Below are 19,445 nucleotides of genomic sequence, written 5' to 3' on the forward strand. Positions count from 1 at the left end.
AAACCCACAACACATCTGTGTAACATTCAATAACACAGATTTTTAAAATATAAAACACTGTTCAGATATTAAAAGCATCAAATGCAATAATGAGAACTTTGTTTCATTGTTTTATGTCACCATTTATGATTTGATTGCAACATTTTGATAATTTGTACACATGCAAAAAAAAAATCTTCTGCTACATAATATAATCAGATTGCAAAATACTCTTTTAAACGTTCTTGATTTTAAATGATAATTTCTCTCGCCGTTTTATTTATTTTATTTGCTGCACTAGAGATGCCATTTCCCCCCCAGACTTTATTCTAATTTGGATCGAATTATCTCCCTGAACAGGGAATTTTACTGTAGAAAAAAGATTTGCAATGCATACATAAAGTGAATGGTTTCCATAATGCAATATAACATAGGTTTTATTTTCAAACTGTGCAACCCTGCACTGCGCTTACACTTTGAGAAAGAGTCTTTAGTCAGCAGTCATTCTTCCCATGACAACCACAGACAAAGGCTCAACAATAAAAGAGGTTGCATTCTTCCATTCATCCTGTTTCAAATAATGTAATCTCAAAATGCAATTAAAATTCAATCATATAATAAGGTATTCCAGTATAAACAAAGCAGTCTTGAGAATTCAGAGTCCTCTCTGTTTGCATAACCACTTTTTGCCACATAATATAGAACATAATTTAAACAGAATAGGCAATGAGAACCTAGTAAATGAAGAGCATAGATGTAAATATCTGGCTCCTAACCATCATGTTTAGACACATTCTTCACTCTCACAGAATTTCCTTTAAGAAAACATTGGATTTCAAAGTTGGTAACAATGCTTTACTGAATTCCTACAAAGGAATGCTAAGCCTATTTCTTGCAGTGAAAGAAAAATACAAAAACCTTTCTGTGATGCAAGGAGTCTTGGAACAGATGGAGATGTAGAGGTTTGAACAGATCAAACCGCAGCTCTCATTTGACCATGTGTACCGTATAGTAACAAAAGCAGTATGTTGTGAGCTAGCAGCGTGTAAACAATCTTTTCATTTCTATGCAAATAATCTTCCTCCAAATGACAAGCATCTGCTCAGACAGACTATGCAGCGTGGCAGTCACTAAAAAATAAGATGCTAAGCCAAAGCAAAAGAGAGTGATGCTAATGAACTTTATTTACAACACTGGGGGTGTAACAACAATAGGTCACAGTGGGTTCACACAGCCTTAAGTTGACATTGTTTTTGGGACACCTTTGCCCTGAAACACACTCCAACCACTGGTACACCAACACAATGTGTTGGCTAAGAATGCCGTTCACACATATCAGAGGATTGAAGTCATAACTATATCTGTCTAGAGTTAGCGGCACCATTAGAAGTTTCACCGCTGATCTAATTAGAGCGTCCTCTAATAATGTGACAGAAGAGCACATGCAGCAGTAACTGTGACCCTCAGAGCAACTGTCCCCTCTGAAACTCTCGTCTCATGTCTAGAATGTCACCAATGCTAATAAAGGAGCAGACCCTCAGCAGGGAGCTAAGAGGATTGTCTTGAACTGACCTCCGGTCAGATCAGTGGTTGCCACATTGGTGACTGTGATTTCACCAAGTACAACATTCCTATCAACCAATCAGAATTGAGGGATAACTTTTCAGGAAATATATTTTTTAGGCTTACAATCAGGGTTAGGTGCTTCTACACCCTTGTTAATCGGCTATAATTTCACACCGTTTTTAGGAATACATTATGGGTAGGGTTAGGTTTAGGGGTAGGGTTTGGGTTAAGTCTATATTTTTGGACAGTCATGTTGATCCAGGAACATGTCTTACTTGGCAAAATCACGGCAACCCGGTGGCAACACACCACAAAGACTCAGCTAAAGTTAGCTCTCGGAGGAGACGCGCACCCCTCTGGCCTCAGTGAGGGGCTCTGTGTTTCTCTAGCTGACATTCCTTTGCGAAACTCCATAGTGCAAATAAGAAACTGAGAGGCAAAACTAAGGTGTATGTAGGTTAAATGAGAATTATGACTAAAAAAAGCATTGATAAAAGCAAATGAAGTGTGATGCATGTTTGCATGGCTTCACTTTACTCTTTGCATGTTACATGGATTTGTCCCTAATGAAAAGTCTGCACCATTCGCGTGGGCTTTGAGTCACAGCTAGATATATGTGCCCCGTGCAAAGCTTTTTAGTAGAACTAAGTGCAGAAGCCTTTATGCCTCTAAGGAAATGTTCATTCGTTCAGTACAAACAAACCATTACTGTGCTGTAAACAGAAAACATTTTTGTTGCTTAAGAGATATTGAGCGTGAAATTGTTGAAGTGTTACTTATGGATACTGAGCAAATGGCAAACATTGTGTAACACATTAGTATTATAATATTAAATAATATGATATCATATAATATGATATGATATATTACAAAAATGTGAATACTAAAATAAAATAACACTACTGACCTCTACTGCTTTGCTATTTTCTTTTTGTATGTTTTCAGCAATATATCATATCAAATCTTAAAAATACTAAATACTGACCCCTACAGCTCTGCTCTTTTCTTTTTTCTTTTTTTTTTACCCCAATCTATCAACACTCATGAGAGCCTTGAGAATGATGAATACCCACATTTCCAAACAAACTTTCACACATAGTAAAGAACAAACAAAAGAAAAGCAGTCAATAAAAACAAGGCATTGTGCTGTGGTAGTGTTAGTTTTGCTATTATTAGCAACCGGCTCTAAACGCAAAACCAAGAATCAATAGCTCAGGCCAGAAAGAATTACAGCTGAGACTTTTTCCTTTTCAATGAGACAAGAGAATTGCAGGATACTCCCTAACAGTCCAGATCCCTGGATGCTCTCAAGTACACATGCAGCTCAAAAAGGAAACTCAAGTGAATTTGGGAGATGGTCCTCACTGCAGAACACAAGATCCAGGGGGCATGGTTGGATCCAAATCTAGGGGGTGGAGATTGGTAGGTTTGGGGGTTGAGATGGATGGGCTTAGGGATCAGGGGGTGGAGACGGGTAGGTTTAGGTATATGTATGGTGGGAGGAGTTGGATCTGGATCCAACCACTCCCCCTGGATCTTGTGTTCTGCAGTGAGGGGCTACACTGGAATTTGGTGAGAATGATAGTTTGCCACTGCGAATGAAAGACATAAACTAAACTCAACTCATCAAATGAAAGTCCAATTTAAATGATTTCTGAAGAGAAAACCTCTAAACATTATATAAATTTAGTGAATGTGACAATGTACTGACTACACATTACTGTGACAAACTGACAACAAAGCTAATAATATTGCTCTATAGTAACACATGTTTATGTCTCTGTATTATTTTTGTTTGAATATTATACTTTGGTTGAAAATAGCATCAGTTTTTGTGGAAACTGAAACCAGTAATTTAGGAAAGAGAAAGTAAACATATAGTGCTCTGGGCTGGAGAAGATGGCCTGGAACCAAATGAGGTCGAAATGCAGTAACAAAAATAGGACAACAGTTCCTCACAGGTTTGGAAAAACCCAATGAATGCCAACAGTAGCAGCCAATGTTAAACTGAAAACCCACAACACATCTGTGTAACATTCAATAACACAGATTTTTAAAATATAAAACACTGTTCAGATATTAAAAGCATCAAATGCAATAATGAGAACTTTGTTTCATTGTTTTATGTCACCATTTATGATTTGATTGCAACATTTTGATAATTTGTACACATGCAAAAAAAAAATCTTCTGCTACATAATATAATCAGATTGCAAAATACTCTTTTAAACGTTCTTGATTTTAAATGATAATTTCTCTCGCCGTTTTATTTATTTTATTTGCTGCACTAGAGATGCCATTTCCCCCCCAGACTTTATTCTAATTTGGATCGAATTATCTCCCTGAACAGGGAATTTTACTGTAGAAAAAAGATTTGCAATGCATACATAAAGTGAATGGTTTCCATAATGCAATATAACATAGGTTTTATTTTCAAACTGTGCAACCCTGCACTGCGCTTACACTTTGAGAAAGAGTCTTTAGTCAGCAGTCATTCTTCCCATGACAACCACAGACAAAGGCTCAACAATAAAAGAGGTTGCATTCTTCCATTCATCCTGTTTCAAATAATGTAATCTCAAAATGCAATTAAAATTCAATCATATAATAAGGTATTCCAGTATAAACAAAGCAGTCTTGAGAATTCAGAGTCCTCTCTGTTTGCATAACCACTTTTTGCCACATAATATAGAACATAATTTAAACAGAATAGGCAATGAGAACCTAGTAAATGAAGAGCATAGATGTAAATATCTGGCTCCTAACCATCATGTTTAGACACATTCTTCACTCTCACAGAATTTCCTTTAAGAAAACATTGGATTTCAAAGTTGGTAACAATGCTTTACTGAATTCCTACAAAGGAATGCTAAGCCTATTTCTTGCAGTGAAAGAAAAATACAAAAACCTTTCTGTGATGCAAGGAGTCTTGGAACAGATGGAGATGTAGAGGTTTGGACAGATCAAACCGCAGCTCTCATTTGACCATGTGTACCGTATAGTAACAAAAGCAGTATGTTGCGCTGCTTCCCACCATCAGAGTAATGATAGCTGGATTTATAATGAGGCCTATGGATATTACAAAAATGTGAATACTAAAATAAAATAACACTACTGACCTCTACTGCTTTGCTATTTTCTTTTTGTATGTTTTCAGCAATATATCATATCAAATCTTAAAAATACTAAATACTGACCCCTACAGCTCTGCTCTTTTCTTTTTTCTTTTTTTTTTACCCCAATCTATCAACACTCATGAGAGCCTTGAGAATGATGAATACCCACATTTCCAAACAAACTTTCACACATAGTAAAGAACAAACAAAAGAAAAGCAGTCAATAAAAACAAGGCATTGTGCTGTGGTAGTGTTAGTTTTGCTATTATTAGCAACCGGCTCTAAACGCAAAACCAAGAATCAATAGCTCAGGCCAGAAAGAATTACAGCTGAGACTTTTTCCTTTTCAATGAGACAAGAGAATTGCAGGATACTCCCTAACAGTCCAGATCCCTGGATGCTCTCAAGTACACATGCAGCTCAAAAAGGAAACTCAAGTGAATTTGGGAGATGGTCCTCACTGCAGAACACAAGATCCAGGGGGCATGGTTGGATCCAAATCTAGGGGGTGGAGATTGGTAGGTTTGGGGGTTGAGATGGATGGGCTTAGGGATCAGGGGGTGGAGACGGGTAGGTTTAGGTATATGTATGGTGGGAGGAGTTGGATCTGGATCCAACCACTCCCCCTGGATCTTGTGTTCTGCAGTGAGGGGCTACACTGGAATTTGGTGAGAATGATAGTTTGCCACTGCGAATGAAAGACATAAACTAAACTCAACTCATCAAATGAAAGTCCAATTTAAATGATTTCTGAAGAGAAAACCTCTAAACATTATATAAATTTAGTGAATGTGACAATGTACTGACTACACATTACTGTGACAAACTGACAACAAAGCTAATAATATTGCTCTATAGTAACACATGTTTATGTCTCTGTATTATTTTTGTTTGAATATTATACTTTGGTTGAAAATAGCATCAGTTTTTGTGGAAACTGAAACCAGTAATTTAGGAAAGAGAAAGTAAACATATAGTGCTCTGGGCTGGAGAAGATGGCCTGGAACCAAATGAGGTCGAAATGCAGTAACAAAAATAGGACAACAGTTCCTCACAGGTTTGGAAAAACCCAATGAATGCCAACAGTAGCAGCCAATGTTAAACTGAAAACCCACAACACATCTGTGTAACATTCAATAACACAGATTTTTAAAATATAAAACACTGTTCAGATATTAAAAGCATCAAATGCAATAATGAGAACTTTGTTTCATTGTTTTATGTCACCATTTATGATTTGATTGCAACATTTTGATAATTTGTACACATGCAAAAAAAAAATCTTCTGCTACATAATATAATCAGATTGCAAAATACTCTTTTAAACGTTCTTGATTTTAAATGATAATTTCTCTCGCCGTTTTATTTATTTTATTTGCTGCACTAGAGATGCCATTTCCCCCCCAGACTTTATTCTAATTTGGATCGAATTATCTCCCTGAACAGGGAATTTTACTGTAGAAAAAAGATTTGCAATGCATACATAAAGTGAATGGTTTCCATAATGCAATATAACATAGGTTTTATTTTCAAACTGTGCAACCCTGCACTGCGCTTACACTTTGAGAAAGAGTCTTTAGTCAGCAGTCATTCTTCCCATGACAACCACAGACAAAGGCTCAACAATAAAAGAGGTTGCATTCTTCCATTCATCCTGTTTCAAATAATGTAATCTCAAAATGCAATTAAAATTCAATCATATAATAAGGTATTCCAGTATAAACAAAGCAGTCTTGAGAATTCAGAGTCCTCTCTGTTTGCATAACCACTTTTTGCCACATAATATAGAACATAATTTAAACAGAATAGGCAATGAGAACCTAGTAAATGAAGAGCATAGATGTAAATATCTGGCTCCTAACCATCATGTTTAGACACATTCTTCACTCTCACAGAATTTCCTTTAAGAAAACATTGGATTTCAAAGTTGGTAACAATGCTTTACTGAATTCCTACAAAGGAATGCTAAGCCTATTTCTTGCAGTGAAAGAAAAATACAAAAACCTTTCTGTGATGCAAGGAGTCTTGGAACAGATGGAGATGTAGAGGTTTGAACAGATCAAACCGCAGCTCTCATTTGACCATGTGTACCATATAGTAACAAAAGCAGCATGTTGCGCTGCTTCCCACCATCAGAGTAATGATAGCTGGATTTATAATGAGGCCTATGGGGAGATGATTGAAGATGTCTTCTATTCTGAGCAGAAGAAAAAGTGAACACTTCAAAGTGTGCTGCTGCCAGAAGAATTCATCATGAACCTTGTATGAACTGAGCATAAAACCTAAGAAGTGTGTGGAACAAAGGGACCTCAATACATCAGCTTAGATCTGGTTAACAAGTAGCAGAGGAGAGAAATTGTTAAGTGCCATATAAAAATAAATTTTATACCTTAAAATTAAGTACCGGAACCTTTTAAATCCACACCACTCTTTTATATTAGATTCAACATTGTCTTTAAAAGAACCAAATATGAATGTTGTCCAAAACAACATTGGACCCCATTGACTTTCATTGTATAGGGAGGGGAAAAATAGAATGTAAAAATTGATTTTTCAAAGTTGTAAATAAAACAAAGTTTATTGGAGCACGTTTTACAAGAAAATACTATTTTAGTCTTTCTACTTCACAATCTCATGTACCTACACCATTTTTTTTAAATCTCGTTTTTGTGTATTCCCATTTTTAGTGAACTATCTCTTTAACTCTTTGCGTGTTGACAGATTGATGTGGATTGGGCTTTACTTTCCAGGGTATCTTTGAGAATCATCAATGACGGGCCTTAAACCGGTCAAAGAATATATAGAGTCTGACCGCTCAGATCACATTGATGCTCAGATCTGACAGGAACTTTGACCTCAGTCAGACTTTTGACAGCAGCTTGACTTTGAGAAGACACAACGGGTTTCCCCTGAAGGTTATCCACTGACTGAGCTAAAATTGCTCTTCTGTCTTGCTTATAAGGTCTGACTCAATCTCTGAGCTTCAGGTGCTAAAGCCTGAACAATCCTCAAGCTGTGCTTGCCGGGCCTGAAACCAAGCAGCGGGCACGAGCAAATTCATATACTATGCTCTAATTGGAGCATATGGTCTATGAAAGCCATTAGGAAATCTGGACGATGGCATCTGATACCGAATTTGCATGAACGTTAACCGTGCAAAGCCTACTGTGTCATATTTGATAGCCTACACACATTTCTAAGATCTCTAAATTATCAACTGGATCAAAACTTTCCTGAAAAACCTGTTGTACACAATCTACTATGCTTTCTGTTGTCTGATTGATAATCCGGTTTGCTTTGAAAGTTATTATTTGTTTGTCCCTACTTATGTTATTGTTTGTTACCTATTAAGTTTATATTGTTAATTTATTGGGGATGTGTTGGTAGAGAGGTGGGTGCCATTTTCTTTCTTGTTTTTCTCCTGTTTATGCTAGTTAGGGAGGTAGTTTATTTCTATTGTATTTGTTTTCTTTTCTTTGTTCTAGTTTAGTTAGTTTCTCCCATATAGTTAGAGGGTTTATGTTTGTTATGTTGGCCTTGCCCCCTCTTGAAGTTTTGACATCCTCCCATACCTGTAAAATAAAATAACTTTTGTTTTTTTGATATTGAGTTGATTGTTGGGCCTTTGTTAAAGCTCTGGGGTTGGGAATTGAACCTGGCTGCCTCCACACATCACCTTTTTATTCTGTTACCTGTTCCTCTAACCCTAGACTAGCCGGGAATGTAACACTGCACCAAAGTCCATATTTGTTGCACAGTTTGGGCCTCTGAATAAAACAGTTTCAATAAGCTGTTCCATTAAATAAATAAAAATAGATGACAAACAAACAAGAAAATAAATAAATTATATACACACACACATATATATATATATATATTAAAATTTCATTACATTTTATTTTATTCTTTGTTTAACACTTTTACAAACAAGTTTTACTTAATGTATATTATATTATATTACTACAATGTTATATAATTACAGAGATTCATTATTTGGCCAAGGAATGCTGTGCTAAGCATTTGGCTCTGTTGTAAGAGCTCTGAACTATGAACAGGGAGATCTGAAATCAAATGTTTTAGGCACATTGACTGCTTGTGATGAGTACATTTTGTACCAGGCAGCCTTGCCATCTCTGTCCTGACTCTTTCTGTCCATGTCCCAAATCATAAACACACAACACTATTATTTAAAAATAATTATCCCTAAATAAACTATCACCCCAAAAGGTGGCAGCAAAACTTCAGTTTTCACAGCAAAGCTTCTGTGCTTCAAGCCTGCAGAAAAAGAGTAAAAGAGTTTTGATTATTAATTCATTATTAAGGTCTTACATGACTGCTACTGATATTTAAGCAATATTGGGGTAGCGGTAAGTGCTGTATTATGAATATGAGTATTCAGTATATATTCAATTATTAATCATGAACCTACCTGAATCTGGATAGATTTAAAGCTAAAAATTGAAAAATAAATAAATAATAAAAATCATTTTGCAAATAGGGTAACAAAAAATAAACATAGCTCAAGATACATTTTCTAATGTATCTTGGTTTAAGTATATTGACATATATATATATATATTACTGGAAAACATGACAAAAATTACAAAGTTACATATTAAAAATGATTAAAGGTGAACATTTTCATTCATGTATATCATTAGTAATGTTCATTAGGTACCCCATTTCTGCTGAAGGATACAGTCCCTGACAGGTGAACAGGTGTTTTGTGTATTCTAACACAGGAACGCTGTATTGACCAGTTGGCATTCAGAACAGGCACCATATGTTTTTATACTGACTTTGCAGGAAAAACCAAAAATAAAACAGTTGGTCAGTAGATAATGAGCAAAAAGATATCAGTCATTTTAGAACTTATCGACCTACTGTATCATGTGCCATTCACGTGCTGAAAAACAAATAATATGGACATTTTGAAAAGAGTGAGTGAAGGAGAACCTGTCACGGCTACCGTCTGACTCCCACGTGGAGGAACTTGACCTGATGTCAAACGAGGAGTGCCGTTCACCCATCGGCCTGGACTGCTGCAGCTGCTGTCTGGATCTGGCTAATGGCTGCCAGCCTGAGCCGGGCCGAGAGGGTCACACCAGCCTGGGTAGCCCTACATCAGTCAATCACTTCAGACAGCTCCGAGACCAGCTTCACTTTCAGAACTTAAACACAGATAAGCTCAACAACATCATGAGACAGGACTCACTGGAGTCGGTGGTCCGGGACCCCTGTTACCTGCTCAACGAGGGCATCTGCAACAGCAGCATTGACCAAACCATGCTGTCCATACTGCTGTTCTTCCACAGGTATGTGAAACTACTCATGTATTCACACGCCTGCTCTGGCACACTCATCTAGTTCAGGTCATAAAAACCGTAAAAGTTTCTGCCAGAGCTGTGATTGCCAGTTAATAACCAACGTTGGGATGTTTGAGTTTGATGACAACAACATGCTGTGGTTTCACTTATGTAATTCTGCCCACGTCCTGCTGACTGGTTACGAATGACTTTAAGTAACACTTTAAGTGTTAACACTACTATTTCGTTTGAAGCAAGCTCATTTTAATGGGTTTGAGTAGTAATTCATTATTTGTTAAATGCCAACCACCAAGCCAACACCAATAAATTACACAATCTCAATATAAACACTGCACACTACTAGTTATTAACATTTCATGATAAAACATGATTAAGGACCACGCTCAACTGTGTTATTTAAGAACAGGGTGGCTTGCAGTCTCAGTAGGTTTCCAGGAATGTGGAGACTGGTATGAAGAGCATGCCTTTGCTCAAACTTAAGAGGATCCTGAGTCAGTCCAACTTAAAGCAGTTCTCACTTCTTAAATCTCCCCATTCATTGCAGCTAATCAGGTTCATGCAATGATTGTGTGCAAATATTATAGTTTTTTTTTTTTTTTGCACAGAAAGTGCATGTGGATTTTTTCCCCCCAGACAGTCTGATTTGCAAAACACCCATTCATTTACAAACTATGGGCAATTTACATACCATCCTGGCATAGTCTTTCGCCTCATAGCTGAAGTATGCAGCAAAACAAATTCCTCTCCAGGTAATATGCATGTTTATAACATTTTATGGTCACAGGAGTTTCCAAAACAGCCCTGGATGCATTGAAATCTCATAAACCTTTAACGCTTGCTTCAATGTCATGTTTGACAGTGTGTATGCATAATATTGAATTTTGGAACAAGCCGATATGATGTACTACATATTAAACTCCAGCCAGACAGCCACATCCCTGACAATCTTCAAGAAACAACTGAAAACTCATCTCGTCCATGAGCATCTAACTGCCTCCTCATAAAAAGAAAAAAAAATGCCTTCACCTTTTCTATTCTCCTATTCTCCTTTATCCCTTCCTGTTGTTCTAGCTTTTACTATTTTAAACAATGACCAAAACCAAAAGCATTTTTCTCGTGCTTATTGCCATCTTATGGTAAATTGCTTGTTGTATTCCTCAACTGTAAGTCACTTTTGATAAAAGCGTCTGCCAAATTAATAAATGTAAATGTAAAGTGTCAAAAACGGATCGCAAGCCATCCACAGCAGGTATTTGGCAAAACTTTCTAATAAGGATCAAGCTCACAGTGCATTTTTTCCCACAAAACCATGCTCTCCAAACTGAAAATAAACATATATGGACATCAGGATAGTTTGCTAAAATCTGATAGAGTTTGAAACGTTTAGTCTGCGGAAGAATTAGAGATGAGGCCTAGTGGAAAAATAGACAGCTAAAGCAAGGTATTACAAAAAAGTCAGAACTATATTTAATTGAAATTTGCAGCCAGATGATGAGAATGTATTCCATGTGTTGTTATTAAAACACACCACCTTTCGATTTCACTTTGGAAATATTCCCTATCAGCATAGCAGAGATATGGGTTACATGTTTATAGTTAGCCTGTCATACTGCCTTAGTAGCTGATCATTTTGCCACTTTTTTTTCTCTGACAGCAATACACCGCATATCTGCTCAAATTACTATCTTAAGTTTTGACAGCAGTAGTAAAATTGACTAATAACCATCCAGATATCAAGAGTAAGCAAATCATTTTTACTTGGTGATATAACATTCATATTTGAAACAGCTATTGTAAATGAAAAGCTTGCAATCTGAATGACTAATGAAAGGAGTGTGGCATGACATACTGTATGTAGTCATATAGAGTAATAAGACATTCCATATCAAACATGGAGTTGCCATAACAACTCTTGTAGTAAAACTCTGTCTCATGATATTGCATTTAAGAGAACAAATATACATATGAAAAATAGGGCTGTCAATTGACCATTTTTTTAATTATTTTAATGACATGATAGGCAGATATTGAAATTATTTGTTAATGTATTATCATGATATTAATTAAAGAGAATAATAAAAAAAATCATAAAATAAATAAATCATCCAACAGCCCCCCGATAAATATCTAAAACAAGAATATTTAAATGTCCTTGTTGAGTTCTAAATATGATGCAATAAATATTAATATGATATGCAATTTAAATGGAATCTTATTTATGGTGGTTCTGATTCTTGAAATGCGATAAAGTTGTTGCTCAGCATCTAATCACACATCTGTTTTACGACAGGACAATATACCTCTTAACCTTACTGGGACGCCTCTGAAACAAGAGTCCTAGTGTGTCAGTTAAAGTTTAATCATCTTTATCAGGGTGTCCTCAGTTTTATACGTGGCAGTGAAAGGTTACAGTCTACATAATTAGCTTTTCTTTATGAGCCTGGTGTCGGGATATAAACAGGAACAGTCTGCATGGGACCTCTGGCCAAAAGACACTTCACAGTCTCAGTTACTAAAGAGTTCAACAGCCCTCTGTTCTAATATCATCAAATAGCCATTGTTAGTCTGTACACCATCTCATTCTTGTATTCCATGACAGGAAAGGCAGTTCTTTTTCATGTTGGACCGTTCTATGCCATGAGATACTTTCCCTGTGATCCCAGCATTTTTCAAAAATGGGCACTCTAGTGTCTTTTGGATGAGAGGATTCCTTTTCTCTCCTCTTTACACTGTATAATATTTGATACTTCACACTTCTTGCAGACTTAATACCAGAGGCGGACAGTAACTAAGTACATTTACTTGAGTATTGTACTTAAGTACACTTTGTGTGTATCTGTACTTTACTTGAGCATTATTTTTTCTGGGAACTTATCACAGAAGAACTGTTGTGCGTCTCCTAATAAAACACAAAAGGTGTTGGACTGAAGCAGCACTGCAGACCGCTCTGTGTGAGACATCAAAGTACCGCGAGAGCGATTAGACGGAATTTTTAAAATTTGTTTTGATGTCAAATAAGTCTTGCTGTTTTGCTTTTTTGTTAAAGCAGTGTTGCTGTTGTAAAGTTATACAGCTAGAGTTGTGTTGCTGGGTTTTATAGCAGGTTTGATTTTTTTTTAATCTTCCTTATCACTCTGTATTTACAGGATTTCACTATACTGTATTCAGCAGGTGTAATGTATTCTAAGTTGCTTCAGAAGTATTGCAAGTACTACATACAACAATAAAACAGTGCATTGACATAAAAAATGAAATTTACTTTTGGTACTTAAGTACTTTTAAAAGCAAGTACTTCTGTACTTTTACTTAAGTAAAAATCTGTCTTTACAACTTTTACTTGTAATGGAGTAATATTTGACCAGCAGTATCTTTACTTTCATTCAAGTAATGGAGTTGAGTACTTTGTCCGCCTCTGCTAAATACTGACTTGTTTGTGTTTCACACAAATGTCCTTGATGTCTTAAGAAAGGAACATGGTGTTATTGATGGAACAACGATAAGAAAGGTGTGGCTGTTTAATAGTATGTAGGACACAAACTAACAGAGGTCCTGCCAACAATATGTCCTGTCCACTAAACCATAACAAAGAGTGAAAAATTTAAGGGGGTCTGAATACTTTCCGTACCCACTGTATATTGCTAAAATGCCTGTCTATATACAAAGTACTTAATATGCAGAAATGTAATCCACATCTCTAGGCATGCAGAGACATGGATCCAGACATGCCAAGCTGAACAGCTCATGATCTACACTATTGGAAATGGGTGATTGCATAACACATTAAAGTGGACTCTTTAATATATATATATATATATATTAAAGAGTAAATTATACAATTACATGTTTTCATTTAATTTTAATATTTTTTATTTATTATTATAAATTTAATTATGACTAATTTTAATTGAATGCTACGCCAAATAATAATGAATTTTTTTTTTTATTGCATTAGTTAAAAAGAAAAAATCTGACCGCTCAAATCAACATTTAACACCAACAAACTAATATTTAAATATCCTTGGTGAGCTCTAAATATAGTGCAATAAATATAAATATTTATACCATATATATTCTTCGGTGTAATCTTTTTTATGACTCTTCTGATTGTTAATATGTGATAAAGTTGTTGCTTAGAATCTGATACCACTATCACTATCTAACTGGTTTAATGTCAGTTTTATGACAGTTTAGGACAATAAACCTCAGGGCGACTGAGAACCGACGTATGATGTCCACAGTCACTACACCACAAAATATCTGTTCAGCAAGACAAGAACACAGGAAAATTAGTTAGGATTGCATCCAAAAAATGTTTTGCTCATATTGATGCAAGACATATGAGACAGAGAAAAACATATGAAAAAGAAGAAAACAAAAGAGTTTTTTTTCACTATATATGCCAGGAACGTAAACAAACTTTTTAATGAGAATTGAGAATAAGGCCGATCACCTGCCCAAAAAAACAAAACAAAAATAAAACATTAATACTCAAGACTCTTGGGAGCAACGTTCAACTTAAATCACACCCCAAATCCATGTCCAAATGCAGAGTATGCAAAACCTTGCAAAAGGCACAGTGTTGTCATGAAAAGACAACACTGTGCCATCCTTCAAGGTCTATACCAATGTGAGATAACATCTGAACCCTCAGCCTTGCCCAGACTGACCCCAGTATCTCAACAAACAAGATTAACAAACTAAATTCAGAACTGCTCGTTCTCAAGCCTCCGTCAAAGTGATAATTTTTGGCTGCTTCTTCTTTCAAATTATTTGAACAAGAATGCTGAAAATCTATACCAATGTGAGATAACATCTGAACCCTCAGCCTTGCCCAGACTGACCCCAGTATCTCAACAAACAAGATTAACAAACTAAATTCAGAACTGCTCGTTCTCAAGCCTCCGTCAAAGTGATAATTTTTGGCTGCTTCTTCTTTCAAATTATTTGAACAAGAATGCTGAAAATGTGCTACAGAGATAGATAGATAGATAGATAGATAGATAGATAGATAGATAGATAGATAGATAGATAGATGCTCACTCATCTATCGCATACAAAGTCACATGTTTGTCTGCACACTTTGTCTCTAGCCAGAATGAAATAGGGAGCCACTACTAATAAAAGGCATCCAGCACATCACATGAGGAAAAAGAACTAATGTTCGCCACATGAGAGCTATAGATTTTTGTTATTTCTCAAGACGTTGAAGACTTGTTGAAGCAGAAACTTGAGCAATCCCTATCAATATACGTATGTAGTACTGATATGCCAAAAATACTAACAATGAACCTCTGTATACCTCCAAGTCTACAGCAGAGGACAAAAACGTATCAAAAGATGCAACTATTTTGCGAGAGATCCTCTTAAACCCTGCAGGACATTTTCTGGAAAAGGACCCGCAGCGGATTGTTACATAAAAGTCCAGGGGTCATGAGGGTTTAGGTGGTTTTGGCTGAGTGGGCTTCCTTTCAAAGTTGTTTTGAGAACGTCAGGCTAATTCTGCACTATAAGCATGAAGAAATCAAGGCTTTGAGAAACCCCAGGCCTGGAACCTCTGAGCATTATTCCCATCCATCCCCGGCTCTATGTGGCCTCACAGGCATATTTATTTGACATGATCATCACTACAAAGAAGATCAGTTATACATACATTACACCACAATCTGAAGACACGCTTACCACTCCCAGCTGTGTCAACAGAAGCAGGAACACTTCAATAAGACTTCTGTTTCAAACGAACAGCAACACTGTAAATGCTGATTGGATCAGATTTGGAACAATCCGCGACAATGTTAAAAATTAACCACAGACTGCAATGCTGTGACAAATTTTAGTTAGTGCTGATATACAGTCCAGCAGCACTGCAGGTTTTAGAGCCTGTCTATAGCTGGGCATACTGTTTTTCCACACAATTCTAAAAACTTCCAAGTGAGTTATTTGTGAATCTATCTTTAGTGGTTGGAACAATAGTTCTTACCAGGACGATAACGCAGAGCGATATAATTAATATTAGTAACACGCAGCATGCACGATACATGCTGCTCTTGATATACGATCACTGATGAACATCTTTGATTTAAAAAAGGAAAAATAAATATGCGAGGGAGGATTAGAACCCAAAACATCTAACACGCTTAAAACATTCTACCACTCATCAAAAATTAGTTCTATGTCGATACATTAACCCCGCTAAGTGACTTAATGTTTCAGAGCCCAAGCTTTAAAAATAGTTTTTGTTCGTTTATTTAGCATTTTTCTGGTTTAATCACGATCAGATTTTTTTCTAGATCCTGCATTCAATTTATATTTTGACCTCGCTAATCGGGGAACAGACACAGTCTTTATAGACTGGATGACAAAAACAGTACAAGTGACAGGAGTCACTGACCCATTCAATAAACTGATCCATTTAAAAACATTTGCTGAATTCTTGACATAGAAAGAAAATTATTAGCAAGTAAATAGAAAATAGTAAATAGTATTCCAAATGCAGCAATTAATTTATTGAGGAATGATTCATCTCTCACTTAACTGATTCATTCATTCAGAAACAAAATGTATTCTCTTTCTGATTGAATAATTCACTTAACCAATTTGTTCAAAAACACTGATTCATTCAGGAACAGCACTACAATTGGCTGTAATTGATTTTGGAGGTTACATTTGTCGAGCTGCATACATCAGCGAGCATGTCTCATTTTAGAAAAAAATGCTAAAATTAGCTGTTGCCCTTGTGAGGCATAAATTATTGGCATAATTTCCTTTCTACTTTGTAATCTAATGGTTATTACTCAATATTAATGGTGTGTGATTAATGAATGCAAAAGAGACAAAAGAAAAAAAAATACAGGGTAGGTGTGCACATCCAAATCACTAATTGGGTTCAGGTGCGGAAAAAGAAGAAGAAAACTATGCCTGGTAAACACCTGACTAGTCAAAAAGCACTGAACTGTTTTATTAATAAACTTTCTAGAGCTTTCAATGTGCGGTCATATTATTTCTTCAATAAAAGAACACAAAAATTGTGCCTTTGGTCTGAATATCCACACGGTTGTGATTTGTAACCCCTAAACAGCACTGTATCTTGTGTGATGTTGCTTATGGCTCTTGCTATAGTTCAAAAGAATCAATAAAGTGCCCCTATTATGCCATTTCCAATATTGCCTTTCATGCAGTGTGTAATGTAGCAGTATGTGAATGTAAAGGATCAGCAAAATTGTTAAGCTGAAAGTGCATGATAAATAAAGTTATTGTCTCCCAAAATAAAGAATCGACTCTGAACAGCTGAAAGGAGTTGTTTGAATCCCACTTCCGTGACGGCTACACGTCACGGGATAACACATTTGCATAATGCCCGCCTATGTTCTACGTTGGCTGGCCGCGAACAACTTGACCCCACCCACAAACATGTCATTCTACTGAAGACTGCTTCTCTAATCTCGGGGAGTTCAACATGGGATTCACAAAACGCTTGCTGTTGAAAGATGGATCAGCATCCTGTTTATTTGGACCAGCTGCTCCACTGAATCACAACCTGTAAGTATGATAAATAATAGATATTTATATTTTCTATAGAGCGTTCAAAATACAGAACTATTGAAATAGGCGTATCGTTTCCGACACGTGCTGTACGCCGTAGACCAATCACAACAGACTAGGCCATCTGACCAATCAGAGCAGAGCAGGCTCACGGAAAGGAGGGGTTTAGAGAGACTGAATATTTGAACTGCTTCGAACGAATCGTTTGAGAATCTCTGGAAAATGAGGTGATATTAATTGCATATTTTGAAAAAACAAAAGCGTTTTGTGACCTTTCATGCATGTAATCCTATTGTAGGAGACTCCCAAAACAATATTAGGAACCGTAAAAATGGCATAATAGGGGCACTTTAATGCTGCTTTAGACCAGCACAGACATAGTGAATAGCAGTAGCCTACACACATTCCGTCTGCCTTAGATCATGTGCCATCAATTTTGTCAATCATAAAGCCTAATGAATTGATAATGTCTCCGCTAATTATTTAAGTGAGATGCGGCCTATTGATGTAACACACGCGATGCATTCAGTCATGCAGCTGGTCTGAAAATTAAACCTTCACTGAGCTCGTGCTGTGAAAACAAGTCATTTGCATTGATGATTCTGATTATGAGTTTACACGTGCTTCTCAATGTAGCGAGCGCTACCCTCAACACAAGCTGTTTGTAATAAATGACTTGCAGACAGTAGATGGGGTGTTGTAATAAGATGCAACAGGTGGATCAAGTTTCACAGTGGCTTAACAGGTCAATTGTCTTCATAGCAGAGGCTTGTTCAGTAATTTACTTGCCATAGTCAGACAAACACGCACAGAGGTGTATAATATCCATTTAATTGGCTGACTGAATAGCTGCATTGTTGGGACTGGGCCGGTGGAGAGTTGACAGTGAGCCAGAGGCTGGGGGCCCGCCCAGACTTTGTTGTCTGGTATAAGGTGCTCCTGTTCCCAGAAGCAGGGTTCAGGGTAGTGACAGGCACTGTCTGCAAGCCCACCCAGCACTAGCGTTCACTGATCCAGAGTGGCCATGCTATAGCCATAACACAAACATACTTATTGAGGGCACTGGAGTGCCTCAGAGTTCGTGACCTGGAACGATAGACTAAATGTTAAGACAGGCTAATAAAGAGACATTGTGCCGTTATATAATCTAAAAGGGACCAAATAATGTCACTGACAATCATGTGATGTCATTTTAAAATGGAAACAAAGGTGGGGTTCATTCAGCAATGAAAAGGGAGTCTTATAATATTGTATAAAAAGCTTACTGTATTAGTAATTGGTGGCATTTGTAAATGATAGGTGAAAAAAGCAACGCATGTCACCACCAGCATATCATATCAGCATGTCACCACCAAAATGACTTTATTTCTTCTGTCAAACACAAAAGGAAACATTTTGAAGAATGTACGTGCTGCTCTTTTCAATGCGAAAACAATGAATACTTTCAAGCTTCAAAAATAATGCAAGTACAAGTGGCTCATTTGACTCATATGCTGTATTGCAAGTCTTCTGAGGCTATATAAGAAAACGTATATATTATTTAATTATTATTTTGTCTTCCTCTCCTGTGAGCTGTTAACTAGGAACTCACTCAAAATAATAATTCATGCACAAATCATACACCGTTATTTCTCTCACGAGCACGAAGGAGAGCTAAGATGGATTTTTCAGTGAATAGTGTCTTTAATTGGAGTCTGTTCGTCACACAAACCTATTGTATAACTTCAGAAGACTGGAAATACGCTATCAAATAAAAAATATTTATTTTAATTAATATGCCTACTTTTATTCAGCAAGGACACGGTGACAGTCGAAACTTAGATTTTAACGTTTTTAACCTTAGATTGTTAAAAAAAAAAATATATAAAAAATGTATTGCAGTTTCCACAAAAACAGTTTTCAGCATAATAATATTTTG

At 36.4% G+C, this 19,445-nt stretch overlaps 1 protein-coding gene across 1 annotated transcript in view; it reads left to right on the plus strand.

Annotated features, from left to right (window-relative positions):
- Positions 1–9,611: 9,611 nt before the first annotated feature.
- LOC107561288 (uncharacterized) overlaps positions 9,612–19,445 on the plus strand; it is a 40,066-nt gene continuing 30,232 nt past the window's right edge. Inside the window, exon 1 of the mRNA XM_016245703.1 lies at positions 9,612–9,976. Within this exon, the coding sequence (XP_016101189.1) occupies positions 9,663–9,976 (314 nt within the window). The 5' untranslated portion in view covers positions 9,612–9,662. The remainder of the gene's footprint in view (positions 9,977–19,445) is intronic.

This window comes from Sinocyclocheilus grahami, unplaced genomic scaffold (assembly GCF_001515645.1).
Source record: "Sinocyclocheilus grahami isolate Dianchi unplaced genomic scaffold, SAMN03320097.WGS_v1.1 scaffold764.1, whole genome shotgun sequence".
Taxonomy (NCBI): Eukaryota; Metazoa; Chordata; class Actinopteri; order Cypriniformes; family Cyprinidae; genus Sinocyclocheilus; species Sinocyclocheilus grahami.